The 16320-nt window shown below is 45.2% G+C and overlaps 1 protein-coding gene across 6 annotated transcripts in view; it reads left to right on the forward strand.

The window, feature by feature from the left end:
• Nucleotides 1-16310, forward strand: part of ncam1b (neural cell adhesion molecule 1b) — a 118470-nt gene extending 102160 nt beyond the window's left edge. For 3 of the 6 annotated variants that reach the window (XM_055880218.1, XM_055880219.1, XM_055880220.1), the window contains 6 exons: nt 4840-4964; nt 6650-6830; nt 9898-10090; nt 10584-10700; nt 11728-13017; nt 13803-16310. In XM_055880218.1, coding sequence (XP_055736193.1) covers nt 4840-4964; nt 6650-6830; nt 9898-10090; nt 10584-10700; nt 11728-13017; nt 13803-13917 — 2021 coding nt within the window. In that variant the 3' untranslated portion in view covers nt 13918-16310. Of the gene's footprint in view, nt 1-4839; nt 4965-6649; nt 6831-8432; nt 9548-9897; nt 10091-10583; nt 10701-11727; nt 13018-13802 lie in introns of those variants that run through there. The other 3 variants (XM_055880222.1, XM_055880223.1, XM_055880221.1) reach the window with 2 other exon arrangements.
• The last annotated feature ends 10 nt before the right edge of the window (nt 16311-16320 follow it).

Below are 16320 nucleotides of genomic sequence, written 5' to 3' on the forward strand. Positions count from 1 at the left end.
CTACAGTAAGAAGCTATGGTAATTTACTGATACAACTTAACTCTCCCCAAATATTCATGTGTAGGTTGTACATGTACAACTGATACTACAATGTCCGTCAGTATTGGCAATACTAAGTAGTATTAGGAATACGTTTGTATTTCTGTCCCCTTTTTCAATGCTGCTGTTTTCTGTCAGTATTTCCAATATGTATGTCTTTATTGGAAATACCGCAGCGTTTCCTCTGTTGTCAATCATTTTGTCTTGCAGGAGAAGGATGGTTTGGGATGTACCCTTTTCCATTTATTACCATATTTTGAAAGTTATTGTATTTGAAATGACTGTAAATCTAGAGCATAAGCCACAGTAGCTGAAGTCATCATTTATCTCAGAGGAAAACCTGTCATTTGTCCCTGCTTGTGTTTTCAGTGTTGTCAAAAGTTCACTGTTGTTTTGTGTTAGTCTTCAGTTTCTGTTTTGTTTAATTTTGTCTTCAAGTCTTATAACTGTTTTTCCTGTCCATGTTTACATTGTCTATTTTTATATCTTTTATGTTTCCACTTTCCTTTTCCTTTCAACCAATCACATGCGTGCGTTTCATGTGACTGTCATCATGTGGCTTGCATGGTGCTGATGATGTCATCACTCTGCAGAAGGTAACTTTTCGTTCACAACTTTCATCAGAAGAAAGTTAATTTTACTGGAGTCATTCATAACATAAATACTAAATGTCCCAATTCAATAATGTCCCATGTATTTCCATTTATTTTCCACCTTGTTAACCCATCATTTGTAGCCATTCACCTGTCTAGACTGATTGGAGCTCCCTGGACTGTCACAGCTATTTAACAAGGAAGTGTTCCTACTGTATCTCCTCTCAGTACTGTGAATGATGTTCCCTGTCTGACCTGCAGCATTGTTAGCTCAGTGATATATTTGACTGGATTCTCTATCCACAAAACTAATTTGTGTTAGCTACTGTATATATCTGCAGAAATCCCATGTATTTAATTTTGTGGTGCTTAAAAAAATCTTTCCTGCTTTGAACGAAGCAGGCCTTTTTTCAACCGAACAAATACGTTTAAAATATGAAGCCTGTCATAAATGATTTTATCCTAAGCAAGTTTGTGATCTCAGAAGTGCATGTCATCCTCTCCTATGAGCGTGGACTTTTCATCCAACTTGTCTATCAGTAATTATTGACTTGCAAGGCATTTGTGACGTAAAATTGGCTTCTACACATTTTTTTGAATATCATTAGGCCACTGACTTAGATCTAAATCAAGTTCCCTGAAACTAGCTCTGATAGTCTTACATTTTGTCTCAATTAACTTCCTTGTTATGGTACCCCTGTAACGGCGGTCCTCCTCCTCTTCGACCGAAAAGGAGGAGTATTGAGGGAACCAAGGCGCAGCGGAGTTTGAACACATAATTTATTAAAGAAAACACGAACTTGACTAAACTAACAAAACAACAAACGGTGTAGACAGACCTGAACGACGAACTTACATATAAACACGAGAACGCACGAACAGGGAAAAATAGCCTACACATAAAATGACGATGTACAACACAAACCGAACAGTCCCGTATGGTGCGACAAACACTGACACAGGAGACAACCACCCACAACGAACACTGTGAAAACGCCTACCTAAATATGACTCTTAATTAGAGGAACGCCAAACAGCTGCCTCTAATTAAGAGCCATACCAGGCAACCCAATAAACCAACATAGAAACAGAAAACATAGAATGCCCACCCAAACTCACGTCCTGACCAACTAACACATATAACACACTAACAGAAATAGGTCAGGAACGTGACATAACCCCCCCCCCCCATAAGGTGCGAACTCCGGGCGCACCAGCACAAAGTCTAGGGGAGGGTCTGGGTGGGCATCTGACCACGGTGGTGGCTCAGGCTCCGGGCGAGGTCCCCACCCCACCATAGTCAATCACAGCTTCCATCTCCCCCTATGAATGTCCACCCTCATCTTACCCCCACAAAATCCTTTTTGTAACATCGACAACAAGGGCAGCACCGGGACAGAGGGATAGATCAGGACAGAGGGATAGCTCAAGACAGAGGGATAGATCAGGATAGAGAGGTAGCTCAGAATAGAGAGGTAGCTCAGGATAGAGGGGCAACTCCGGACTGAAAAGCAGCTCCGGACAGAGAGACAGCTCTGGACTGAGGTGCAGTTCTGGGTAAATAGCCGCTCTGGGCTAAGGGACAGCTCATGGCTGGCTGACGGCTCTCGACGCTCATGGCTGGCTGACGGCTCTCGACGCTCATGGCTGGCTGACGGCTCTCGACGCTCATGGCTGGCTGACGGCTCTCGACGCTCATGGCTGGCTGACGGCTCTCGACGCTCATGGCTCGCTGGCGGCTCTGGCAGATCCTGTCTGATTGGCGGCTCTGGCAGATCCTGTCTGGTTGGCGGCTCTGGCAGATCCTGTCTGGTTGGCGGCTCTGGCAGATCCTGTCTGGTTGGCGGCTCTGGCAGATCCTGTCTGGTTGGCGGCTCTGGCAGATCCTGTCTGGTTGGCGGCTCTGGCAGATCCTGTCTGGTTGGCGGCTCTGGCAGATCCTGACTGACGACTGGCTCTAGCGGCTCCTGACTGACTATCGGCTCTGACGGCTCGGAACAGACGGGCGGCTCTAATGGCTCAGGACAGACGGATGGCTCAGACGGCGCTGGGGAGACGGATGGCTCAGACGGTGCTGGGGAGACGGATGGCTCAGACGGCGCTGGGGAGACGGATGGCTCAGACGGCGCTGGGGAGACGGATGGCTCAGATGGCGCTGGGGAGACGGATGGCTCAGATGGCGCTGGGGAGACGGATGGCTCAGACTGCTCCTGTCTGGCGGAAGGCTCTGTAGGCTCATGGCAGACGGGCAGCTTTGCAGGCTCATGGCAGACAGGCAGTTCATGCGCCGTTGGGCAGACGGCAGACTCTGGCCGGCTGAGACGCACTGTAGGCTTGGTGCGTGGTGCCGGAACTGGTGGTACCGGGCTGGGGACACGCATCTCAGGGCTAGTGCGGGGAGCAGGAACAGGGCATACTGGACCCTGGGAGCGCACATTAGGCCTAGTGCGTGGTGCCGGAACTACCGGACCGTGCAGGCGTACTGACTCTCTTGAGCACCGAGCCTGCCCAACCTTACCTGGTTGAATGCTCCCCGTCGCCCGACCAGTGCGGGGAGGTGGAATAACCCGCACCGGGCTATGTAGGCGAACCGGGGACACCATGCGTAAGGCTGGTGCCATGTAAGCCGGCCCGAGGAGACGTACTGGAGACCAGACACGTTGAGCCGGCCTCATGACACCTGGCTCAATTCCCAATCTAGCCCTACCAGTGCGGGGAGGTGGAATAACCCGCACTGGGCTATGCACTCGTACAGGAGACACCGTGCGCTCTACTGCGTAACACGGCGCCTGCCCGTACTCCCGCTTTCCACGGTAAGCCTGGGAAGTGGGCGCAGGTCTCCTACCTGCCCTTGGCCCACTACCTCTTAGCCCCCCCCCCAAGAAATTTTTGGGTGGTACTCACGGGCTTTTCGGGCTTCCGTGCTAGACGCGTCCCCTCATAACTCCGGTTCCCTTCTCCGGTTGCCTCTGCTCTCCTCAGTGCCTCCAGCTGTTCCCATGGGAGGCGATCCCTCCCAGCCAGGATCTCCTCCCATGTGTAGCAACCTTTCCCATCCAATACATCGTCCCAAGTCCATTCCTCCTTCTTTTTCTGTCCCTTACTCCGTTTACACCGCTGCTTGGTTCTGGAGATTTGGTGGGTGGTTCTGTAACGGCGGTCCTCCTCCTCTTCGACCGAAAAGGAGGAGTATTGAGGGAACCAAGGCGCAGCGGAGTTTGAACACATAATTTATTAAAGAAAACACGAACTTGACTAAACTAACAAAACAACAAACGGTGTAGACAGACCTGAACGACGAACTTACATATAAACACGAGAACGCACGAACAGGGAAAAATAGCCTACACATAAAATGACGATGTACAACACAAACCGAACAGTCCCGTATGGTGCGACAAACACTGACACAGGAGACAACCACCCACAACGAACACTGTGAAAACGCCTACCTAAATATGACTCTTAATTAGAGGAACGCCAAACAGCTGCCTCTAATTAAGAGCCATACCAGGCAACCCAATAAACCAACATAGAAACAGAAAACATAGAATGCCCACCCAACCTCACGTCCTGACCAACTAACACATATAACACACTAACAGAAATAGGTCAGGAACGTGACACCCCCCTACTCCCACTTTTCCTGTTTAGTGTGCTGCATGTTGTTTCAGTGGCGATCACTCTCACAGATTGTAATGGGAGTTATTCATCCTAATAACGTATTTATTCATCCATTCAACAAACAAATACACCTTCTGATATAACTTGGAATTTATCCCAACAATTTCACAGATTTATCACATTGTACTAACTTTTTTGCACTAACACTCATTTGTCCCTCTCAAGTAGTTTACAGTGTACAAACATCCCCCCTACTGGCTGTGTCCTGACCAATCATGTGTAATTGCTGTATAAATGCTACTTACATTTTAGCACTCCACAGTAGTCTCACAGCTTGTTCATGAGGGCTTTTAGTTGGAGAGGCAGACAAGTGCCTCTAGCAAAACAGTATGGAGGAAGGGTGCCATCTGGAGAACACTAGGACAGAATATTAACAGTTTTCTTCGCATCTTTGAAACAGGTTTAGGAGAAACCAGTTAAAGGTTTAACAGCAGCTGCTGGCCAGCTGTAATACATTCTACATCTTCAGAATGACCACTTCAGCTCACCAACTAACCTTGATATCACTGATGTGTCTGTTTAGGGGAACCTGAACCGCCTAAGCTGGAGGGAACACCCCAAACCAAAGGCAACTCCCTCAAAGTCAACTGGATCAAGCAGGACGATGGAGGCTCACCCATCACACACTACCTAGTCCGCTATAAACCAGTGAGTCCTGCTACTACCTAGTCTGCTATAAACCAGTGAGTACTGCTACTACCTAGTCTGCTATAAACCAGTGAGTACTGCTACTACCTAGTCCGCTATAAACCAGTGAGTCCTGCTACTACCTAGTCTGCTATAAACCAGTGAGTACTGCTACTACCTAGTCCGCTATAAACCAGTGAGTCCTGCTACTACCTAGTCTGCTATAAACCAGTGAGTACTGCTACTACCTAGTCCGCTATAAACCAGTGAGTCCTGCTACTACCTAGTCTGCTATAAACTAGTGAGTCCTGCTACTACCTAGTCTGCTATAAACCAGTGAATACTGCTATTACCTAGTCTGCTATAAACCAGTGAGTACTGCTACTACCTAGTCCGCTATAAACCAGTGAGTCCTGCTAATACCTAGTCTGCCATAAACCAGTGAGTACTGCTATTACCTAGTCTGCTATAAACCAGTGAGTACTGCTACTACCTAGTCTGCTATAAACCAGTGAGTACTGCTACTACCTAGTCTGCTATAAACCAGTGAGTCCTGCTACTACCTAGTCTGCTATAAACCAGTGAGTACTGCTATTACCTAGTCTGCTATAAACCAGTGAGTACTGCTACTACCTAGTCTGCTATAAACCAGTGAGTCCTGCTACTACCTAGTCTGCTATAAACCAGTGAGTACTGCTACTACCTAGTCTGCTATAAACCAGTGAGTACTGCTACTACCTAGTCTGCTATAAACCAGTGAGTACTGCTACTACCTAGTCTGCTATAAACCAGTGAGTACTGCTACTACCTAGTCTGCTATAAACTAGTGAGTACTGCAACTACCTAGTCTGCTATAAACCAGTGAGTACTGCAACTACCTAGTCTACTATGAACCGGTGAGTCCTGCTACTACTTAGTCCGCTATAAACCAGTAAGTACTCACACTACCTAGTCTGCTATAAACCAGTGAGTACTGCTACTACATAGTCCGCTATAAACCAGTGAGTACTCGCACTACCTAGTCTGCTATAAACCAGTGAGTACTACTACTACCTAGTCCGCCATAAACTGGTGAGTACTCAAAATACCTAGTTCGCTATAAACCAGTGAGTACTCACACTAACTAGTCCGCTATAAACCAGCGAGTACTCACACTACCTAGTCAGCTATAAACCAGTGTGTACTCACGCTACCTAGTCTGCTATGAACCAGTGAGTACTCACCCTACCTAGTCTGCTATAAACCAGTGAGTACTGCTACTACCTAGTCTGCTATAAACCAGTGAGTACTCACACTACCTAGTCCGCTATAAACCAGTGAATACTCACTATACCTAGTCTGCTATAAACCAGTGATTATTGCTACTACCTAGTCTGCTATAAACCAGTGAGTACTCACACTACCTAGTCCGCTATAAACCAGTGAATACTCACTATACCTAGTCTGCTATAAACCAGTGATTATTGCTACTACCTAGTCTGCTATAAACCAGTGAGTACTCACAATACCTACAGTAGTCTGCTATAAACTAGTGGGTTTGGGGCACTGTACAAAGCACCATAGACAGTTGTAGACAATGTGCATTCTTATATGCAAAAAAATTATGCTCATGTACCCATGTCCTTTCAAGGAACACATTCCTAAAAGAGACTGTCAGGTATAGTATTGTATCATTAAGTTGACCATGGATTGTGTGTGTCCTTTAGAAGCGTCAGACCGACTGGAAGCCAGAGATCCGGCTGCCCAGTGGCAGTGAGTATGTGGTTCTGAATGGACTTGAGTGGAACACGGAGTACGATGTGTTTGTGGTGGCAGAGAACCAGCAGGGGAAGTCCCAACCTGGAACCCTGACCTTCAGAACCTCTCCAGAACCCGCTGCCATCCCAGGTACCCACACTGTGCACAGGGCACTCACAATGGCACTGCCACACAGCTGAGGCAGCAAACTCGATCATGTCCCAAACAGGAGCATTTTCTGTTCTCACAACCACATAAATCTGACAGTACACTTAATAAGAATTAGACGTCTAGATGTTTTCAGCAGGCAAAATTAAGAAAATAGAAAAACAAGCCAGCTGTTGATCAGAGCTGTTTGTGGGTGTTCACTGTGCAGCCAGAAATGTTTAAACTAGAACTCTCCACCGTTAGTCCCAGAGTGTATGTGAAGAAGGTGTTTTTGTCTGCGAGGACCACCCAAACGAACACTTATTTTTGACCATGTCCAGAGTTTGTTTTTAACAGTTTATTTTTTGTGATGTTGGCATACATCGCACCATTTGTTTCTAATTTCCAATCTGTTCGATTTAAACTCCTTCACCGAAGTTGTGTGTGACACACTGTATGAGTTTGCCTTCTCAGTGTTACAACAGGCTGCCTCCGCTATGAACAAAGGCTATCCTGCTACAGTGATGGGTACAGTATGTTGATGGATGGTCTTTGTCCGTGTGTGTGGATGCAGTCTGTTTCTACATAGTTTGGCCATAACTGATGCAGCAGCATTCCTGTACCATAGCAGGTCTTAGCTAGCTGAAACTGACTGCTGACACCCACAGACACCTGTGTTGCAACACTACACAGCTAGGATGCAACAAATCCCTGCCAGGCCTCAGGCGATGCAGAGTGCTTTACTGAAACATGGCAGGACTTATCCCTCCTTCTCACTTCTCCTGTTTGTGCTTTCCTTTCTAACTCACCTCCCAGATAAACTCGCATCCCATTCACAACCATTCAACCCCCAGTTTCCTTACTCATGGTTTGTGGCGTAGTCCTCTCTCACATGCTGTGCTTTTGCTTTAACTTGCTTTAAAGCTAGAATCCTTAGTTGCCACATAAACATTTTTGACTTATAAATTAATGATATATACCCATTGATTCTTGACGAATATAACTTAATAGAACTTAGTTCAACAGTTGTAAACCATCAGAACCCAAAATATATATATATATATATATATATTTTTTTTACAGTGTTTAGCCTCAAAACATGGTTAAAACTATAATTTTGATATAATGGATGGTCAGATCAGTCCTTGCATCCATAGCTCTGTCTATGAATTTCAGAGTGGTTGCTTTTCTCTAGGCCCATCCCTCAGATTTTTACCAAAAGAGAGGCGGGGTGCCACGTTGCTATTGTTTGCAGATTCCAGATTTAACTGCTTGTCAGTTTAAAACTACTTCTTTAACATTTATTTTTTTCTTGATTCAGTTTTGTTTTCCAACTTGACATTTTCTCTTCTCTCTCCTCTCCTCCCTCGTTCCATTTCCCCACCCTTCTGTCCATTTCCACTCCGTTTCCCTCTCTTCATTTCCCTCCCCCCCTCCCCCTCTCTCTTCCCTTTTCTCTTTATCTCTCCCTATGTCTCTGCACTCTTGCCTGGTTTTGGAAACTGGTGGACTTCACTACATGAACATTTTCCTCATTACCTATTCTTCTTTTCTGAATCTGTGTCGCTTCTTTCGGTTGGTTTTGACTATATTTGGTTTGAGCAGCGACCCAGGGCTGTTCGTCTGTGACATACACTCTCATCTCCCTCGTCATGTCCATTGTAGCTGTTTTGCTGCTCTCATAGCTAGTTATATGAGGCGATTCTGGTCTCTCTCTCTCACACACATAGAGGAAAGAAAGATAGCCTTTCTCTGCCCTGGCTGGTTGTCTCTGGATGGATGCCTAGACAGACACATGTCTCTCAGTGGGTGGGGGAGTAACTACAGAACAAACCAGCCCGATTGGCTGAACTGAACCAAAGGCAGTGGTATCAGCTTAGCTTGGTTCCAGATCTGTTTGTGCTGTATAGCCAATTCCTATGGTCGCTGACGACAGCCATAGGAGTTGGCTATTCAGGACAAACATATATGGGACTAGGCTAGTATCAGCTGTCCCTTACAGCTCAGTACTGTACCACTCCGCTCAGCAACATAGCACAGCTAGTAGCAGCACTCCAGTTGACATTAATGAACACTAGGGTATTGAATGAGTGGTAATGCTATTTTGAATTATGAATATTGTGGTAGAGTACTGAGTGAATGGTCTTTTTTCACTTACTACATTGTATGTACTGTAAAGATTTGTAATAACATACATTTTTACATGGACGAAAGTATAGACATTGAATTAACAAATAACCAAATTATAATATGCTAATATTAATATTGTTGTTTTTATGACACATTGTGTACATACATATAAGTGTGTACACAATGGTTTTGAAGCAGTTGGGAACTGCAGCAGTTGATTGTTGGTTATTGATTCCTGAAGAACTACAAATGTCATTGAAAACTAGCAATACATTTTTTTATTAAATGAAGTTGTGATTATTTTGTTCCACAACTGCATCATAAATAGACCCTGAGGTCATTACTGATTTGTTAATAGTCTTTTTTTGTAAATGAAGCAGAAGTACTAGAGAGCTGACGTTCAGGTTGCTTTCTTTAGAATGGAAACTGGACAGATAATGCTAGAGATCATGTATTGTGTGGGGTAGTGTCTAGCTAGCCACAAGTAAATGGTTGTTTACAAAAGATCTCTTGATGCACATATTATGCATTTTCTTCAGGTGTTTTTGGTTATGACTAATATCAAATAAAGTTGATTTAATGCGTCTTAATGGGTTTGCATTTATTAGAGGGCAGGTGATGGAGATAGATGCCTTTACTGTTCCAAAGACAAGGTACAGGTCATGTGTGATGTCTGTTGAGCCTTGTCAGGGAGACATTGATCTCCCAATTTGAGCACGTCAAGGTACCAGTATGAAGTTAACATCACAAAACATCTGATTAGAAGCTGTGATATCTTGAAACTATGTCAATGTGCATGACAGGTGAGTTGTCTGTGTTTTATGAAACCATTGTGTAGAAAACAGAGATTTTCATTTTCTAACAGTATGTCCACATGCATTCAGCTGTCTAACTGTGGTGCTGTATGTTCCTAGTGAGTCATGCTGTGTCTGTACTGTAGATATAGACGGTGAGTCTGCCCTGTCCACGGGCATCATGGCAGGGATCCTCATCTTGGCCTTCGTCCTGCTGCTCCTGGCTGTGGACGTCACCTGCTACTTCACCAACAAGTGTGGCCTCATCATGTGTCTGTGTGGCAAGCCAGGCAGCGGGACCAAGGGACACACCCTAGAACAGGGCAAGGCTGCATTCATGTGAGTGTCTATTGTCTCAATATGGCACCCTGTTCTCTATATAGTGCACTTTTTTGGACCAGGGCCCATATGGGCGGCAGGTAGCCTTGTGGTTAGAGAGTTGGACTAGTAACCGAAAGGTTGCAAGATTGAATCCCTGAGCCGACAAGGTAAAAATCTGTTGTTCTGCCCCTGAACAAGGCAGTTAACCCACTGTTCCTAGGCCGTCATTGTAAATAAGAATTTGTTCTTAACTGACTTGCCTAGTTAAATAAATGTAAAAAAATAAAAAATTATTTAAAAAAAGTGAGTAAGGTGCATTTGAGATGCAAACAGGCTGAAAAAGGAGTCTCTGCACACTTCAATCAGATGCAATTTCACAGTTTTAATTTGCTAAACTTTGGGTCCGTAATGACCTTCGTCTGAGATTTTTCAAATTGCGTCATCCTCATTATGCAGTAGTTCTGTGTCATGGTGTCCATGTAATCATCCCAGAATCCTCTTTGGTCCACAGAAAGGACGAGTCCAAAGAGCCGATAGTGGAAGTGAGGACAGAGGATGAGTGCACAGCCAATCACAATGCAGGTGGACCCACAGAACCCAATGAGACCACACCCCTTACAGAGCCAGAGTAAGTATAGCTTGACATACAGACACACATACACACAGGTGCACACATACACACACACACACACACACACATATAATTGTTAGGCTAAAGCATAGTTCACTCCTCTTGTAAAAATCACAATATTCTTGCACAATTTTGAGTACATTAATGAATGTTTATGACTTTTTGAGCATAGGCAGTTTGTTTATACGTATGCCTGTGATTCCTATAGACAGAGTGCACCGTCATGTGCTCATGTGTTTATGCTCTTTGTTGAAATTTCTCTATAGTCACATTCACACTGCACTTAGCCCAGGGTTAACAAATGATTGTGTAAAAGGAGGGTTAGCTAACCCTAGGCTAGTTTTAACCCAGGGTTAAGGATAGCCCTGGTCTAACAACATGCAGTGTGAAAAACCTTGTGTGTGTTATTGTTTCTTGTGTGGTTGTTTTGGGGAGGGGGTGGAGGGAGGTGTGGGTGTGGGTGAAGGTGTTTTTGCTGCCACAATACATTTTTCTCAGGAGGATTTTCTCAGGAAATTTCTCAGGAGATTTAGCTTTTCGATATCAAGGTTGAATCGCTACCAGTCAAAGACATGAATAGATCCACTGTGCTTTTGTCCTCCTGTATATGGTGAACTTGATGAAACCAGTCTAAAAACTGAGACATTAAAAACTGAAGTCACATGAGATGAGTGTCTGGTACTATTCAACCCTTCAGGTGGTGGTTGTGTGTAGTGATGTGGTTTCCTTTAGAAAGACCTGTGTGTTTTCAGTTCATTAGACCCTACATGTTCTCCATGTCTGTGCATGGACAGTGTCCTTTGTTATTTGATGTGCCTCACTGCATGGAACCCCCTTGTGTGTCCTTTCTCTCTAGTTGATGTTGGCTGCTCTGTGTGTGTGATATCTAACTGCATGCCTCCCCTAACCCTAACCTCCTGCCTGCTCCTCATGTCCACCCCTCCTCCCCAGTCCCCACATCGGGTCCCAGTCACCTCAGTGTCTAGTGTGTGTGTCTCTGCTCTCTCCCTGCTCTCTCTCCCAGGCTGGCTGCCCTGGCTCTGGACACCCTCTCGTCTGTAGCCACCATCTCTGACACAGCCAACACAACCTATGACCCCGCCCAGGACAGCCCCTCTAGCGAGAGCACCGCACTCACCTGTAGCCTGTCTGCCCCCTCTACTGACCCCCTATCTACCCCTGTTACTGACCGCCTGCCTGCCGCTGCCCCCGCCCCGGCACCAACCCCAGAGTCCAACACAGTCCCCCTTATCTCCACCTCTGACCTCACAGCAACCCCCCTGTTAGACCTTCTAGAAGACAGCTCTCCTAGAGCAGAGGACAAAATGTCTGCCACTGCTGTTAGTGCCACAGATAGCCCTAAATCTCCTAAAAAGTCCCCTATTCCAATACCACCTAGACGTCGAAACTCTAACAGACCTGCTCCTTCTCCTCCCACTCCCAAGAGCCCCACACCTACCCACTCCTCCACCGTGGCCCCCAGGAAATCTGCCCCAGACAGTCCCTCTCTTGCCCCCTCCACTGCCTCTCCTACCCAAAACACCAGGAAAGCTGCTCCTATTGCCCCAGACAGCCCCTCTCCTGCTCCTACGGCATTCACTTTCCCAGCCTCTGACACCTCCACCGATAAACCTGCACCTACTGCCACCGGCACTGTTACCCCTGTCCCTGGTACCCCTACTGTCCTGGGCTCTAGTACACCAGCCCCTGACCCCGACAAACCTGACTCTACTACCAAAGACACTCACACTCCTGCCCCTAATTTAGACCCCACTACCACTCCCACATCTGTCCCTAATATAGACTGCACTACCACTCCCACATCTGTCTCTAGTGCTCCTACTACTGCCTCCAATGCTGATGTAACTGCTGCTATCGTACATGAGAACACAACCAAATCTGCCCTTGTTTTCCCAGACATTCTCATTCCTACTCCTGCTCCCACACCTGCCCCTAATGCTCCCACTGCTCTGAGCTTTGCCACACCTGCTGCCCCCACGGTCACTATCACACCTGCTTCTACTACCTACGACACCCCAACACCCACTCTGACCCCCCACATACCCATCACCACAGAGCCCCAAGCCCCAGAGATAGAGTTTGAGTTGACCAATGGGGTGGCGACTAAGAGCCCCTCCCTGCCCCCAGCAGGGCCCATTAGGTTTCAGAGTAGTCCCACTCCCTCCCCTGCCCCTGTCCCTTCCTCCTCCTTCCAGGCTAACGGAGACGGGTTCGGGGCAGACCTCCAGGCCTCAGGCCCTCCTGCTCTGGAGGAGTTAGACAGTCTGGCCAAGGCTGCTCCACTCAACAACGAGTATGGCTCCCTCTAGAGGTTTATACGTGTCAATGTTTTTGTGTGCCCATTTAACTTCTATTCTATTATCGCTCAGTCACCACCTTTCCATTTGTCCTGTGAAGTGAAATTGTAGTAGTCAATTGTGGTAACAGTGGTGATAATTGTTAATTAATGAGACTTGTGTAATGGTGACAGAAGTGCTGTAGTCATTGCCATGGTAGTGGTTGTGTGTAGGTAGCATGTGGAGTCTACAGTGCTGTGTAGTAGTATGGTACTCCTTGTAGAGTGTGTTGTGGAGGTTGTGCAGTAGCAGTGTTGTAATGACAGTGCCGGGCATTGGTACTGCTCTTAGGCTAGGGATTGGGCCAAAGACTAGATCAGGCCTTTCACTCACCCAGACGATCATTTGGTTATTATGTGGTCCTTAGTAGTGCTCTATCACTTTGACTCAAGAGGTGCTCTGTAATTATATTACTTGTGCTGGTATCAATCGTCTAACAATTACTACCAATGGCTATTGTCTAATAATATATTGGAAAAGTAGCGTTAAGAGAGTTGGGCCCGTAACCGAAAGGTCGCTGGTTTGAATCCCTGAGCCGATTAGGTGAACAATCTGTTGATGTGCCCTTGAGCAAGGCACTTAACCCTAATGTATCCTGTAAGTCTCTCTGGATAAGCGTCTGCTAGAATGTAAATGTGTGTATTTGCAATGTTTTTTGTTTGAACACAGCTGTTGTTGTTTCTCTATTACATTGCAGGTAGACTGTAATGAGTGTTCATTTCTAATATTTTCTCCATTGCAGGAAGATATTTGGAGATGAGAAGAGTAAAGCAGAGGAGGTGAAGACATCCCAGTCAGAGGTGACCGCAGAACACAACGATGTCACACAGACAAACACCAGCGACAGCAAGGCATGATTGGGCAGCCTCAGCCCACCCAAGATGGCGGCGGCAGCAACACTCATTACAGTCTGCAGCAGTTTTTCTTTCCAGTGCCCTTTCTGCATTTCCAGAACAACAACATGTGTTTGTGCAATCGAGTCCATTAGAGCACAATCCGGTTGTGCAAAAAAAATATATTCTCACGTATGATTTGTTTTGCTACACCCATGGAACACTAAAGAACACCATTTGAGTGATCTCAAGTGGTATAGGAGACAAAATTACTCAGAGTTATAATTGTTTTCAGTGCGGTTGCAGATAAACAATGGATTATTCAGGAACATAACACTGAGTGTACAAAACATTAGGACCACCTTCCTAATATTGAGTTGCACCCACTTTTGCCATCAGAGCAGCCTCAGTTCTTCGGGGCATGGACTCTACAAGGTGTCGAAAGAATTCCACAGGGATGCTGGCCCATGTTGACTCCAATGCTTCTTACGGTTGTGTCAAGTTGGCTGGATGTCCTTTGGGTGGTGGATCATTCTTGATACACACGGGAAGCTGTTGAGTGTGAAAAACCCAGCAGCGTTGCAGTTCTTGACACACTCCAACCAGTGTGCCTGGTACCTACTACCATAACCTGTTCAAAACCACCTAAATCTGTTGTCTTGCCCATTCACCCTTTGAATGGCACACATACACAATCCATGTCTCAATTGTCTCAAGACTTAAAAATCCTTCTTTAACCGTTCTCCTCCCCTTCATCTACACTGATTGAAGTGGATTTAACAGGATACATCAATAAGGGATTATAGCCTTCACCAGGATTCACCTGGTCATTCTATGTCATGGAAAGAGATGGTGTTCCTAATGTTTTGTACAGTCAATGTATAATATATATATATATGAAGAGATTGACTATATAGACATTATTTTATTATTTACATGTTACATTGTTCAAATGTTTGAGGGCTAGTCTCATCGAATAGTCTCATTGAATAGTCTGTTTGCATGTCTGATTTCCAAATGGTTCTTAATGTTTTGTTTGAAACATTTGACTGTTTTACTCTTTATGTCTGTCTTAGGGTGGGTTATCATACAGATTGTTTTCATGTTTCAAACAGAAGTTCATTGACAGAGACTGACCAGCTACTGTAGCAGCCCACAGTGCTGGGAATGCTCGGGTTTCAGAGAAAGTCATATTATCATAGACATGTATCAGGAGTTATCATATGAGATGTCTTCAACTCACCGTACCTGGGGATTCATAAAATGAATACTATATTGTGCTAAATGGAGAAGTGCGTATTGAGCAGCTAATATTGTACCGGTATTCACAATGGAACACAAGATAGAACAAAGTGCAACAGATCCAGTGGTTCTCACAGAGAAAGGTTGTAGAGAAGAACTTTAAGTGATCTAAGTGAATGTCTCATCATGACCCAAGCTTCACCACCTCTGTGTTTTAACATCAACTATGATGAGTATCTTATCATATTCACAAGAAAACAAATCAAATGCCTGACTTTTATTGTTTAAAATCATGTTTTTGAAGCAAAAATCTTTAAAAGCATTTTTGTACTCTCTAAATGGAAAAGTTTTTTCCACTCCTGACTGCGAGCTTGTGCGCTGTGACTGTGTCAGTGGGTTGTCTTGTCGTCACTTTCAATAATATCTGCATAGCTTTGTCATGAAAGGTTTACCTGTATATTCTTTTTAAAATGGTATCTATAAAAACAGTACAGCAAATGACTTAATGTGGTCAATGTGACACATACAGTATATATACAGTTGTTGATCTCTCCCCGTCACACAGCGCTCTACTGTGGCCTGTAACACAGCCTGGGGAGATATGTTGAGTTTTTGGCATGATGAATTCAAACTGTACTTTATAAAATATGTGTAACAGAAACCCAAATAGACATACCTATATTTATTTAGGCAATGTGAGTTTCATAATGAGTTATGAGAGGGAGTTATCATAATGAGGTCTGTTCAGGCCTATAAAACGCTTTATTTTAGTCCCCAGTTGTTGTTCAAGTGTTCTGTAATGTTGTCTTTGAATTGATTTTGTTTTTGTACAATAGCAGGCATCATGAGCTTGCTGCCTGTTGAGTTTATAATACCAGAGACGGAGGGCAGGGTGGCCATCTGACAACAGAAGAAAACAACACTCCAAAATGTTCATATGTTGTTCTGCCACGTTCATGTAAACAATCATTCCCCTCAGTACATCAGTGGCATAGAACAGTCATGCCAGAACCTGTACAATACAACCCTCTGCTGTTGTCATCCTCCCACCCTGTCCCTTGTCTCTGGAGCCTCGTGTTCTTATTGGGTCATGCCCAGTGGACCGTTCTGCTCTCAGCGGTGTACAGTCTGAATACTAACCCATTTACAAAATAAAACAAGGTTTTGGAACCTCACGCTGTTTAC

This window comes from Salvelinus fontinalis, chromosome 24 (assembly GCF_029448725.1).
Source record: "Salvelinus fontinalis isolate EN_2023a chromosome 24, ASM2944872v1, whole genome shotgun sequence".
Taxonomy (NCBI): domain Eukaryota; kingdom Metazoa; phylum Chordata; class Actinopteri; order Salmoniformes; family Salmonidae; genus Salvelinus; species Salvelinus fontinalis.